The 13,261-nt window shown below is 36.0% G+C and overlaps 2 protein-coding genes across 2 annotated transcripts in view; both read left to right on the top strand.

The window, feature by feature from the left end:
• Window positions 1-12,272, top strand: part of LOC138332287 (serine/threonine-protein kinase TAO3-like) — a 29,133-nt gene extending 16,861 nt beyond the window's left edge. The window contains exons 12-21 of the mRNA XM_069280316.1: window positions 194-247; window positions 2,124-2,156; window positions 3,824-3,997; window positions 4,275-4,409; window positions 4,881-5,009; window positions 5,658-5,855; window positions 6,156-6,395; window positions 8,367-8,579; window positions 8,899-9,081; window positions 9,610-12,272. Of these exons, the coding sequence (XP_069136417.1) occupies window positions 194-247; window positions 2,124-2,156; window positions 3,824-3,997; window positions 4,275-4,409; window positions 4,881-5,009; window positions 5,658-5,855; window positions 6,156-6,395; window positions 8,367-8,579; window positions 8,899-9,081; window positions 9,610-9,852 (1,602 nt within the window). The 3' untranslated portion in view covers window positions 9,853-12,272. The remainder of the gene's footprint in view (window positions 1-193; window positions 248-2,123; window positions 2,157-3,823; window positions 3,998-4,274; window positions 4,410-4,880; window positions 5,010-5,657; window positions 5,856-6,155; window positions 6,396-8,366; window positions 8,580-8,898; window positions 9,082-9,609) is intronic.
• On the top strand, window positions 6,691-8,348 carry LOC138331063 (serine/threonine-protein kinase TAO3-like). The gene is made up of 4 exons (XM_069278522.1): window positions 6,691-6,717; window positions 7,075-7,296; window positions 7,597-7,836; window positions 8,091-8,348. The coding sequence occupies exons 1-4, from the start codon at window positions 6,691-6,693 to the stop codon at window positions 8,097-8,099; spliced, it is 498 nt and encodes a 165-aa protein (XP_069134623.1). The 3' UTR covers window positions 8,100-8,348.
• Window positions 12,273-13,261: the final 989 nt, after the last annotated feature.

The following is a 13,261-nucleotide window of genomic DNA, read 5'->3' as shown; positions in this document are numbered from 1 at the left end:
TACATTCAGTAAGGAAAACTTGCAAACTTCCAATATCATTGCTTGATGTCTATTGTATTTGTGTATGTAAATAATTTACATTAGGTATTACACACTGCATTCATCTGATTATTTGTCTTATGAGACACATCAATTTTCATCAGAGAAATTTATCTCCTCCATTTCATTGTCATCTTATTTTTCTACCTACAAGGACTGGTCCCTGCCTCAAAGGTCGAGTTATTACAGCAATGTCCATCCCAACAAGGTATGCCCTTCCCCTGGGCTCGCTCCAGATGCCCTGCCCCCAGGGCTGGCTCCGGAGGTTCAGCACTGGGTTCTAGCATGCCTCAGTATTGTAACCTATATAAAGCATGTTCTCACTCACTGACAGTACAGGGTGCAGCCTTCTTTGTCACGGCTATTCTCATCGGCTGAAATTGTTTCTATTTCAATTTGATTTGATTGGCTGAAAATGTGTTAAGTACAATTCGATTGGCTGTAAGAACTGAAATTCTTCATTATTTTTCTTTTCTGGTTATACATGTATATTTGATATTTCAAATTATAAAATTAGAATTAAAGATGCTCCACCGCCGACAGAGCATCAATGATATTCATTATTTGAACAATAATTGGTGTTTAATCGTGTATATATATGCCTAATTAACACAAAAAATAACATTAAATAATTTATTTCGCCTTTGGTGCATGCGCAATCATTACTTCATTCCATATAAGATATAGCGCCACGGAATTTTTTCGGGATGCAATTAATTATTTTTCGTATATTTAACTTTAAGTAAAATTAGAAGCTCAAACTTTTCAAAGGTGGTAATAGTGTAAAGTAAGTAACTTTTGTAACTGAAGAAAAATACTAAATCGCCTGCTCCTGTTTTTGATAGTGAAAAAATACCATTTGTCGGCGGTGGAGCATCTTTAAGTAAAATTAAGTTTGCAAATTATTTGTGAAGTATTTCATTATGAAAGCTTTGATATGTGACACAATTTCAGCCTTTGTAGTACTAGTTGAGACAGATTTTTCTGTCACTACAGATACTGTTGAGTGTATGGATATCACACATTTTATCTTGTATCATTGATTTGTTTATATACATAGCTGCTTTTTAACTATGACAACCAACCATTGGCTGATGTACTGGATATAGAAAACGGCTAGCTATATATATATAGGTCTTCATAGATATACTTCATCTTAGAAAATTCATTTATTATTCTAAAATACTGAACAATTTTGTATTATTAAAATTATAAAAAAATACTTTATTAGATATGATATTATGAAGTCGATTAATTTAAATATGGTACTTGATAAAATAAGCATTTATGAGTTGTTCATATTCATTAGAAGAAAATTTGCTTATATGGTCATGTCAAAGAGGAAAAACTAAGCATTTATGAGTTGTTCATATTCATTTGAAGAAAATTTGCTTAATATACGGTCATGACAAAGAGGAAAAACTAAGCATTTATGAGTTGTTCATATTCATTTGAAGAAAATTTGCTTATATGGTCATGACAAAGAGGAAAAACTAATCACGATATCATATCATAAACTAAAGATATATGTAACATGTCATTACATCATGCCCAAGTGGTTGTCTGCTTTTCGTTGATATTATTTTTAGACATTTTATATTCTATGGTATCACGATACTCATAAAACTGATTGTTGTCACCCATTTTGTACAGTGTATATACATGTATATTGACCACATGACTGTCACATGACTTTATCCTGTCACTACTGGGATGGGGCACAGATTTTTTTCATATCGTTTGAAAATTTTGTGGGAATGCAGGATATGATTATTTTGTATTGCACATTTAATTTCAATAATTTTTCTCTCCAACTCCTATTTGAATAATTGACAAAGTTTATTTACAGGAGCCTATATTACATAGTTATATATTGTGTGTGTCGTAGATATTAAATGTGATATGTTCACATTCATATGATTTCTCTCAATACTGTATTTTAAGTAAAGATTTTCTGTTAGTGCTGCTACCTAGTGGTACATACTATTGGTGCTGCCATCTAGTGGTTGTTTTGTTGGTGTCCTATTTATAGATATTGTCTTTGTGAGCGTTCTGTAATTAAATGTTGTTTTGTTTGTTACTAGCTGTTTCAGTCTCCCCTGCTCTTTCTGAACCTGGTATGAAAACATTTTATTTACCAAATTTTCGACATGCATGGTAAATGTTGTAACCCCCTATATTGAATGAGAATGACATTGTAGAATGAAACAGGCAGCAACTGTATTCCTTCTCATTTTAGCTCAACTCGTCTGAAGGCTTAGGATAAGCTGATTGCATGATGCAATATTCATCTTCTATCTTTTTTGTCAACTATACCCATTCACAGTGGGATTGTGAAGATGGACCATATATTTATATAAAAAAAATCCTGTCTGGTATAATGTAATAGACAAAGTGATGTACTTGTGGGCAGTAAACCAGTAACTAACTGTCTGGAATAAGCAATTATTAATAAATTGTAATATCCAAATAGTATGGTTGTCACCACTGGTATATAGGTTTTCTCAATGTGTTGTATGATCACATAAATGGTATGTTTTGTGGTAATCACTGAAATGTCAGTGAGCAATACAGGCCCTCCAGACCTCTTGTAAAACTTTCTGAAATCTTGGGTTAAATTTCTCGCTCACCTTGAGCACCTTGCACTTGAATTTGCATGTTGCATATGATACAATGGTTATATTGGAAGTTATGGGGATGGAGTAATAGCAAGGAGAAAAAAATTAAATGTGTGCAAAAAATTTCAAGGTCATGTGACTCCTAACATGTGACCCTAACAGGAAGGTCACTTTTTTTGATTTCTATAGGGACAGTACATAATGAATTGATGCATTTATTTTTTTCATATATATATAAAGACCTACTAACCCATATGATAAGCATTATTGGAATGTAGGAGAAGGTTATTGCATTACCAGTAAGGTCTAATAAAAGTTTGACCACTGCATTGTTCAGTTTGTGTTTAAGGTTTCGGGAGGATTCTAGTTACATACCATAGGAAATCACTGTCACCTCATTTCTATTGTAAACATACTCTTTCAGTAACTATTTATTTTATGTTTCACACTCTTATTCAATTAAAAACAATGTCTGTAATATACATTTAGTTTACTACAGCATAAAAAACAAAGCTGAATAGAGATAGATCTTAGACTGAGATATTCACTCCTGAAGTTAATACAGGGTTTGTCAAAAATTTGCTTTAATGAAATTTTATACCTGGTAAAACAAAAACAGTCAAAGAGACAATTGTAATGCAATTGGATGTTCATATGCCTATAAATGAACGGAATGCAAGTTCATGCTTTAATAAATTGCTTTTTCCTTTTACATGATGATAAAAGAATTGTTATGTTGTGTAATCGTTAAGAGACAATAACTGGATGTTTCTGGATTTGCCAATCGGCTCACTGTGGTATATGTGTAACTTGCTTGATAAATGGATAATAATTTCCCATAGTATATTTTACACTAAAATTACCATGAAATGGTCATTACAAAATGGAACTTGATATTCAATATTGGCTTGCTTGAGTTAACAGTTCTTAAATACAAAGAATAACTAGATTTAACTAACTATCATTTTGGATGGAGTAATTTTCTAACATCAATAATTACTAATTTTAATACTGTAAACCATTACACTTCCATTTAATTAAGGACTGAATGTTAATCAATACCATCAAACATTTTATGTTTTGTAATGTTTTTAATGTTTTTAGAAAAAGTTTCTGCATTGTTCTTTATTATTTATCTATAAGTTAATCTGTTTCTGTTATTTTAGCCTTCAAACTCAAGTATAAATCGTATGGAGGCGGGCGCCAACAATTTTGCCACAATCCGGACGACCCATCTGGTGACGAAACAGATGAAGGAACACGAGCATGCCAACGACATGAAGGAACAGTTCACAGGTTATAAGAGAATGAGGAAGACGCACCAAAAACAACTACAACAGGTATGGGGGAAAGGTTGTCGGAGGGAATTCAGTAGTACATACTTGACGGGGTACAGTATGCTATGGTTATTACAAATTTCAGGGGACCTAGGAAATCACTTTGTTATACAAACATCTTACAGCAACCTTGATAAGTACTGAACATTATTATGTTATAACCATGAATTTGAAGTTAGTTTTGAAATGGGAAAGGATACTTGGTTTACAGTAATCTCCGATACTCATTCCTGCATAGCCTGTATTATTGTATCATCATTATTATCTCCCCTTGTTACAGAATGAGACAAAGTTCCAAACAGAGATGGAGGAACACAAACAGAAGTTAGATAAGGAATATGATAACCTGAGACAAAAGTTTGTCATGGAGATGGAGAAAATCCGTAAGATGCAGACGTCTGACCAGGAGAAGATGGTTAGTATGAATTACGAGCTTCTTAATTCACCTCGTGACACCTCTTCACACTTCCCATGGTACACTGAGCCGAAGTGTAAACAATCGCATCATGGCGGCTTTGTTACTGACATTGCCTCTAACATGCTGGTTGCAAGGTAGTGATGTGTTAGGAATTAAAATGTCTGCAGCTTGATTTATTCATATTTTGTGGCAAAATGCAAGTGATTGATATGGGAGAACACACCGTAATGACCTGATTACAATGTCTAGCCAGAAATTGACACAATTAAAACATTGTTTGCAGTATAGATGCATTTGATACAGTTTTTCTGACAGACTTTTGAATCTGAAATTTTATGTTCTATTAAATGCCCCTCTTTGAAAAATGTCATGCCCCTGCGCGTTTTATTGGAATAAATATGATTAACTAGGCATTATCTCCCTTTGATGCTGTTTATGATACTGATATTGTTCACTTCCTTGTGACAGGCACGCAATAACCTAGGGATGGAAAAGAAACTAGTGAAGCAGATTTCCACGTCACATGACACAGAAAAGAAAACATTTTCAACTATGCAGAAAAAGGAGTATAAAGTCAATAAGGAGCAGATGAAGAAGGTCAGTCTCCACAGTTATGCTATTCACAAGTTTGAAAGCTACCGTGCTCAGTCATGTAGTTACCATATTGAGGGATTTCAATATGAGATGGTTCCTGGTACTTCTTGCCAGATAAACTTGGCTGTGATACTGCCTGAATAGGTTAAATTACATTAGAATCTACTGTAAACCAACTTTGTTAAATTTCGCGATTTCCATTTCAAAACAAATTCATGAAGATTAACATTCGTAGATATAACAATGATAATTCCTATCAATACAGATGATGTAGGTATTCACGGAGATAAACTTTTGAAAATTTACTTGGATCGCGAAATTAGCGAAAGTAAATAGCACGCTAATAAAAGTTGTTTTCAGTTCATTGATTTGATTTTGCAGTTTCACCTTTAAGTGTACATATAAGCCTGATTGACCAAAAAGTCTTCTGTACCCTCCATTCTGAACGTTTAATGTTAGGCTTTTATCATTAGAAGGCTTCCCTAAATCTTATGATCACCTTGTGCTCCATTCTTGTTTTCAATCCCTCCCTGTTTTAAATGTCTGTACCATGAGTATGTTTTGGTTCTTTAAGAACATCCCCAGTTTATCTCTTATAATACAATATCGATAAAGCCCTGTGATTAGGATTGTTCAATTTCCACCTTACAGGAAATAGATGGCAGCACGCCTAAAAAAGAGAGAGATGATTTGGTACGGACTCACAAGGACCGCCTCCTTCAACGCCAGAGAGAGGCGGAGGTGGGTCTAGAAAAACGACACAAAGACTCCATGGAATTTGAAATCCGCAAGTTCCGACGACGAAAACTTGTGCAATATCATCAAAAAGAGGAGGAACATTTAGCAGAGGTGAGAAGTTATTTTAGTGTTGACCACTGTTATGATATGGTGTGAACTTGTATATGAATATACTTCAGAAACATGGTATGCAGGCATGTAGCATTCTCAGAGGTAACGGTCTTGTTAAGGAAATCTTGTAGTTAAGGTATCGATCAGGAATGTGTTATTTTAGGATAAAAACACTTTGAATGGAAGACCATTGCTTAAAATGATATTTAAGGAATCTGATTTATGTTGTATACCAAAGTGTGTAGTTTTATAAGTAGATATTAAAGTATTATCATTACTGAATGTGTGTTTGTCTGATAGGAGCTAAGTAAGCGACAAGCACAGTTAGAAATGGAACATGCCATGCTGCTTCGCCATCACAGCAGCACACAGGAACTGGAGTACCGCCAGCTCCAGACCTTACAGAAGCTGCGTGACGATCACCTCAAAAAACAGCATCAGACAGAACGTGACAATCAGAAAGAGTACAACGCACACGAAGAACAAAACCTCCGCAAGAAACATCTGCTAGAGCATAAGCAGCAACCACGTAGTCTTAAGGTAAGTTTTCCCTTGAAGAACTTCTCAAAAAGTAATAAATCTAGAGACTTTCTGAGCTAAAGATAATTATTTGTGTCAAAGATATACTGAATTTACACAAGCCTTAGGGAATTCAAGTTCAGATGCTCGATTTCAATATGAGATGGTTCCTGGTACTTCTTGCCAGATAAACTTGGCTGTGATACTGCCTGAATAGGTTAAATTACATTAGAATCTACTGTAAACCAACTTTGTTAAATTTCGCGATTTCCATTTCAAAACAAATTCACGAAGATTAACATTCGTAGATATAACAATGATAATTCCTATCAATACAGATGATGTAGGTATTCACGGAGATAAACTTTTGAAAATTTACTTGGATCGCGAAATTAGCGAAAGTAAATAGCACGCTAATAAAAGTTGTTTTCAGTTCATTGATTTGATTTTGCAGTTTCACCTTTAAGTGTACATATAAGCCTGATTGACCAAAAAGTCTTCTGTACCCTCCATTCTGAACGTTTAATGTTAGGCTTTTATCATTAGAAGGCTTCCCTAAATCTTATGATTACCTTGTGCTCCATTCTTGTTTTCAATCCCTCCCTGTTTTAAATGTCTGTACCATGAGTATGTTTTGGTTCTTTAAGAACATCCCCAGTTTATCTCTTATAATACAATATCGATAAAGCCCTGTGATTAGGATTGTTCAATTTCCACCTTACAGGAAATAGATGGCAGCACGCCTAAAAAAGAGAGAGATGATTTGGTACGGACTCACAAGGACCGCCTCCTTCAACGCCAGAGAGAGGCGGAGGTGGGTCTAGAAAAACGACACAAAGACTCCATGGAATTTGAAATCCGCAAGTTCCGACGACGAAAACTTGTGCAATATCATCAAAAAGAGGAGGAACATTTAGCAGAGGTGAGAAGTTATTTTAGTGTCGACCACTGTTATGATATGGTGTGAACTTGTATATGAATATACTTCAGAAACATGGTATGCAGGCATGTAGCATTCTCAGAGGTAACGGTCTTGTTAAGGAAATCTTGTAGTTAAGGTATCGATCAGGAATGTGTTATTTTAGGATAAAAACACTTTGAATGGAAGACCATTGCTTAAAATGATATTTAAGGAATCTGATTTATGTTGTATACCAAAGTGTGTAGTTTTATAAGTAGATATTAAAGTATTATCATTACTGAATGTGTGTTTGTCTGATAGGAGCTAAGTAAGCGACAAGCACAGTTAGAAATGGAACATGCCATGCTGCTTCGCCATCACAGCAGCACACAGGAACTGGAGTACCGCCAGCTCCAGACCTTACAGAAGCTGCGTGACGATCACCTCAAAAAACAGCATCAGACAGAACGTGACAATCAGAAAGAGTACAACGCACACGAAGAACAAAACCTCCGCAAGAAACATCTGCTAGAGCATAAGCAGCAACCACGTAGTCTTAAGGTAAGTTTTCCCTTGAAGAACTTCTCAAAAAGTAATAAATCTAGAGACTTTCTGAGCTAAAGATAATTATTTGTGTCAAAGATATACTGAATTTACACAGCCTTAGGGAATTCAAGTTCAGATGCTCGGAGTAAATGCTTGAATGAATAATATAAAAATATATTACATATGTATTAATGATATTAAATGAAAACTGTAGATATTGGTCGAATTGGAATAAATTTTATTCAATTTCTATCCACTTTAATTAATAGAACATCTGAAAACCTTGGAAAATGTATGTATTCAGCAAGTAAACCCCTACTTATTGATGTCAAAACAGGAAATTATATCTGCCCTGGTGAAATGTACACTTTATCACTTTACCATCCAACCATCCAAATAAATGACTACCTGCTATATACCATTCAATGTCACAGTATAATGATAGTCTGTAATTGGTCAGTTGGTCACATGATAGTCTGTGATAGGTTGATTGGTCTCATTTGATATAAAGTACAAGTTTAATGATGATGTGATATAATTTGTAGCAAAAGGAGGTATTGATAAGAAAACAGTTCCATGAAGCGGTACAGACACAACGGAGACAGTACAAGGCACTCAAGGAACATATACTGCAAAACACACCTAAAAATGAACAGAAGGCTGTCGTCAAAAAACTCAAGGAGGAGCAGGTCCGCAAACTCAATATCCTAGGGGAACAGTATGAGGCCAGTATAGCAGAGATGCTGCAGCAGCAAAATGTAAGATTTATTCTCTTTACACTCCGATGCTTTGATTCAGTGAACTTGTTGTGTTCACGAAATCAACACAACTTTGTTAAATAATTAATAACAGTCAAACTTGAAATATTTCAATATAAAGAAACAAGGTTATACAATGAAGTCTTCTTGGACCAAGTAGACTACAATTTGTGTAACCCATGAATTATGATTTTGAGGTGGTGCTTGAGTTATTTGATATTTGACTAGTATAATACATAGTACATGTACTTGATGAATGTAATATATGACTTACTAGTATGAGAACAGGAACAACTTTAATATTCCTGCCATGTTTTAGATGCGACTTGATGACTCCCAGGAGACGGAGGCTCAACAACTCAAACAACGACTGCAGCAGGAGCTAGAGTTACTAATGGCTTACCAGAGCAAGATCAAAATGCAGACGGAAGCCCAACACCAGCGAGAGCGCCGGCAGCTAGAGGAGCGTGTTTCTCTGCGGCGTGCTCTTTTAGAACAAAAGGTATGTCATACTGTTTTATTGACATTGGAGTCTTACATGTTTCAAAAGTAGTCTACAAAGATAATCTTAGTGGACATCCACTTTTAATATCTAAAAAAGAATTTAGAACGTTTTGCTTGTAAATACAAGGTATGTGATTGGTTCTGTATTCAATATTACACAACCCCTTTAATAGATGAATTCTTTAATCAAAATATTCTTTGATCATAACAATAGGACGTTGTCTGAGTTACTGCAAACTAGCTGCGGTGATTAAGTTCTTTTCAATGGACAGAAGATTCCTGACATATGGTCGTCGCCAAAACTATGAATCTGTCAGGGTTTGATTATTCATTCTTCTGTCAAACCTGTCTGTAAAGACTGTGTAAGTGACATAGAAGAAAATAATGGCTTTATAGCCAAGAGGTCGCTATATAGATGTCAAATTGTATTGAAGTTGACTATTTTGGACCATATGAAAGTGATCTGATTAAGCAGTTGGTCTTTATACAGAAGTGGTCGCTAAGACAGGTTTTATTTGTTTTACAGATGGATGATGAAAGGAACAAATTGATGGCAGAAAAGAAAGAAAAAATTCATACTTTAAAAAAGCGGCAAGAGCGTGATCTTGACGAATTTGACCATGAGACTGGAGATATGGGAATGAGTGCGATGGAGGTAGCTCAAGCCTCTCTGGACTCGGCCTATAATGACGATGTGTCGAGTTTACGGGGGAGCATGATTAGCTTAACAGCTAGTAGCAGTAGCTTTTCATTCTCCTCACAGACATAAACTATAAAGGTGTGATAAACATTGAACTGCTGCTGTATACACAGCTCCTGTAGCTGTCCTCGACACGGCCAGTCTGGCGTGGGGACCTGCGGGCAAATGTGATTTGGACACAGCTGTGTGTCCCCAAACTGCCAGCTGGGAGGTGGTGGCCCCTAATTAGGGACCTGTGGGGATGAGGATCAGTTTGGCCCCTGTGATTCATTATTAGAACCCCATTAATGGCCTTTTTTGGCCCCCTAGACTATTTAGGGAACAACAATTAGCCACTGGTGTGACAGACAGCATTGGATGTGATATATGGACATATAAGATTTAATCGTCGGGGCGATCACAAGGCCAGTTATCTCCACGCCATGGGAGACCTGACATTCATTAACCTAATAACGGTTTACTCATCCACTACTCTAGTTTGTACAGGTCTCTGTGTAGGTAGAGTGCCGCTATATAATCACAGGCCCCAAGGAAACGCTCTTATTTCCTAGTTACAAAGTCACAGGCCCCAGGGAAATACGTCTATTCCCTAGTTTCAAAGTCACAGGCCCCAGGCAAACACTCCTATTCCATTGTTTCAAAGTCACAGGCCCCAAGGAAACACATCTATTTCCTAGTTTCAAAGTCACAGGCCCCAGGGAAACATTCCTTATCCCTATAGATAGTTGCAAGCTCCAGTCACAGGCCCATGTAATATTACCCCAATTTTCTTGTCACAGGCTTTACGAAAGTCCTCCTAATATTTCTTGTCACAGATGCTAGGGAAGTCATCCTTGCTCATCTCATCTCGGGTTAATTGCTACGTGGACCTGCTAATTGATGTGTATTTTAGAATGTTTTAGTTGGATTTCAAGGGGAGGTTAGAGTAAAATTTCCTCCTAAAATATCTCAAAATACTCCCTACAAAATTGTGGTTCTTTAGTTAGTCTGGAGTCCCTGTGAGTCGCATGAGTCTGATGAGGTTCTGGTAAAAAAGGTTCTGGTCTGGTTTTGTTGTAAATGCAGGTTCTGGGGATTCAAATGTTCTGATAAGTCACCAGGTTGTGAAAGTTACGGGTCTGATCCACAGCTGAGTAAAACCTGACAAGTTTCTGTGAGTCTGGTCAAACGTTCTCGTGCACAATGTATCTTCTAACTTATTTAGCTTATATTGTATAAAACCTGTTGAATCTCTGTGACTCGCTATAAACTTCAATGAAACCTGTCTAGCCTTTATCAATACCAGTAATAGCAAAAGTACTTGATTAGTGCTTATGAACTCATGATTAATATAGTAAACCTTGTCTAATATGTGACATATTTACAGTAAAATCTCTCAAGAACCTGTGACTTACTTACCAATTATTGTAACGCCTGTACAAATCCTGTAATGGAGATCCAAGGTTTTAATAAACAGTGACATGTCTACCTATAACAGTAGTGGTACCTTTATAATATCTGTTACTAAGGTTTTAATGTTCTCTTGTAAACCATGAAATTTGTCTTATTCTTGGGACAAAATGTTATGTTGACAAATACGGTAAAACATTTTCAAATACATTTGGCACATTTATCAACGACAGTGAGACCTGTGCAATTTCTATGACTTCTCTTTTAGTTTTCTGTTGCCATTTAAGCTTGTCTAATCCCTGACTACTTGATGAATACAGGTAAATCTGTGTTATCACTGTGACAATGTTGATTAATCCACCAAAATAATTCAAATCCCTGTGACTCATTTACCAATTACAAACGAACATTTCCTGTGACTTTGGGTTTCATTTGCACATAAACCTGTTAAATTGCTGTAACTCTTACAAATACACTGTTCAGTAAATTATTCACATTCCTGTGAACATCAAAACCTGTGTTTTTCCTGTGACTTCTCTGATCTCCTAGTTACTTCTGAACAGAAAACCTGTCAAATCCCTGTGACGCCTGTACAAATACAGTGAAATATTCATATTCCTGTGAACCTCATTTTTTCTGAACAGAAAATCTACCAAATCCCTGTGGCTTCTTTACAAATAAGTAAAACATGGTTAATCCCCATGACTTGCAATACTTGTCCAATAACACTTGTTGATGGGGGGAGACCTTTTTATATGATTTACCTGATATACTCTGGGGAGAGGTTGGGATGCTAGGGGCCATATCAGCTCTTAAAATTCACTATATGTGAATTCTGGTATACATATGTATGGTACACACAATAAGTTATATATAACCTGGCCAGCCAATGTTCCGCCGTCACTGGCAGACCATACTCGGTAGTCCTGAAAACTGGTGAGCAGTTTTCTGAGGACCTGTTTGCCAACTTTTAACAAATGTGTATGTAATATGAGACATATAGACTAGATATTTAACTCTCGTGATCGAATGTATTTTCATTGAACAATATACATTGGTAATATTAATGATAATAACAATAAAACCCATTATGAAATGTTTGATTTGTGTTACAGTTTCTTTCTAAATATATATTTATATTCTTATAGTTATTTTTAATGCAGTTCGTCAGTGCAACATTCCAGCTATAAGCTCCATTGCCTATTTTATGGTGTCTAGCAATTGTGACCAATTTGGATGAAATGTCCAGCAATTGTGATATATTTAGACGATGCGTCTAGTAACTATAACCTACCAGATATTTAGAGGAAGTGTGTACCAAGCATGACCTATTTAGAGGAAGTGTTTACCAAGCATGACCTATTTAGAGGAAGTGTTTACCAAGTATGCCCTATTCAGAGTAAGTGTTTACCAAGCATGACCTAATTAGAGGAAGTGTTTACCAAGCATGACCTATTTAGAGGAAGTGTTTACCAAGCATGACCTATTTGGAGGAAGTGTGTATCAAGCATGACCTAATTAGAGGAAGCGTCTAACAAGTATGGCGTATTTAGAGGAAGGTTCTGTAATGAAGTGTCTACCAAGCATGAGTTATTTAGATGTAGTGTCTACCAAACATGGCCTATTTAGATGAAGGTTCCGTGATGAAGTGTCTACCAAGCATGAGTTATTTGGTGAAGTGTCTACAAGCATGACCTATTTAGATGTAATGTCTACCAAACATGGCCTATTTAGATGAAGGTTCCGTGATGAAGTGTCTACCAAGCATGAGTTATTTGATGAAGTGTCTACCAAGCATGAGTTATTTGATGAAGTGTCTACCGAGTATGACCTATTTAGATGAAGGTTCCGTGATAAAGTGTCTACCAAGCATGTGTTATTTGATGTCTACCGAGTATGACCTATTTAGATGAAGGTTCTGTGAAGAAGTGTCTACCAAGCATGAGTTATTTGATGAAGTGTCTACCGAGCATGAGTTATTTGATGAAGTGTCTACCGAGTATGACCTATTTAGATGAAGGTTCCGTGATGAAGTGTCTACCAAGCAGAGAGTTATTTGATGAAGTGTCTACCAGAATGTCTACAAGCA

The sequence above is a fragment of the Argopecten irradians genome, chromosome 9, assembly GCF_041381155.1.
Source record: "Argopecten irradians isolate NY chromosome 9, Ai_NY, whole genome shotgun sequence".
Classification (NCBI taxonomy): domain Eukaryota; kingdom Metazoa; phylum Mollusca; class Bivalvia; order Pectinida; family Pectinidae; genus Argopecten; species Argopecten irradians.
The sequence above is the reverse complement of the archived record's forward strand: the minus strand, read 5'-3'. Positions and strand labels throughout refer to the sequence as shown.

What these genes read in the sequence shown, in the direction of transcription:
- LOC138331063 (XM_069278522.1), top strand. Translation starts at nt 6,691, where the DNA reads ATGATAATTCCTATCAATACAGATGAT. An exon ending in TTCCTATCAATACAGATGAT is followed by an intron (nt 6,718 to 7,074) that starts GTAGGTATTCAC and finishes CCCTGTGATTAG; the next exon opens with GATTGTTCAATTTCCACCTT. An exon ending in AGGAGGAACATTTAGCAGAG is followed by an intron (nt 7,297 to 7,596) that starts GTGAGAAGTTAT and finishes TTTGTCTGATAG; the next exon opens with GAGCTAAGTAAGCGACAAGC.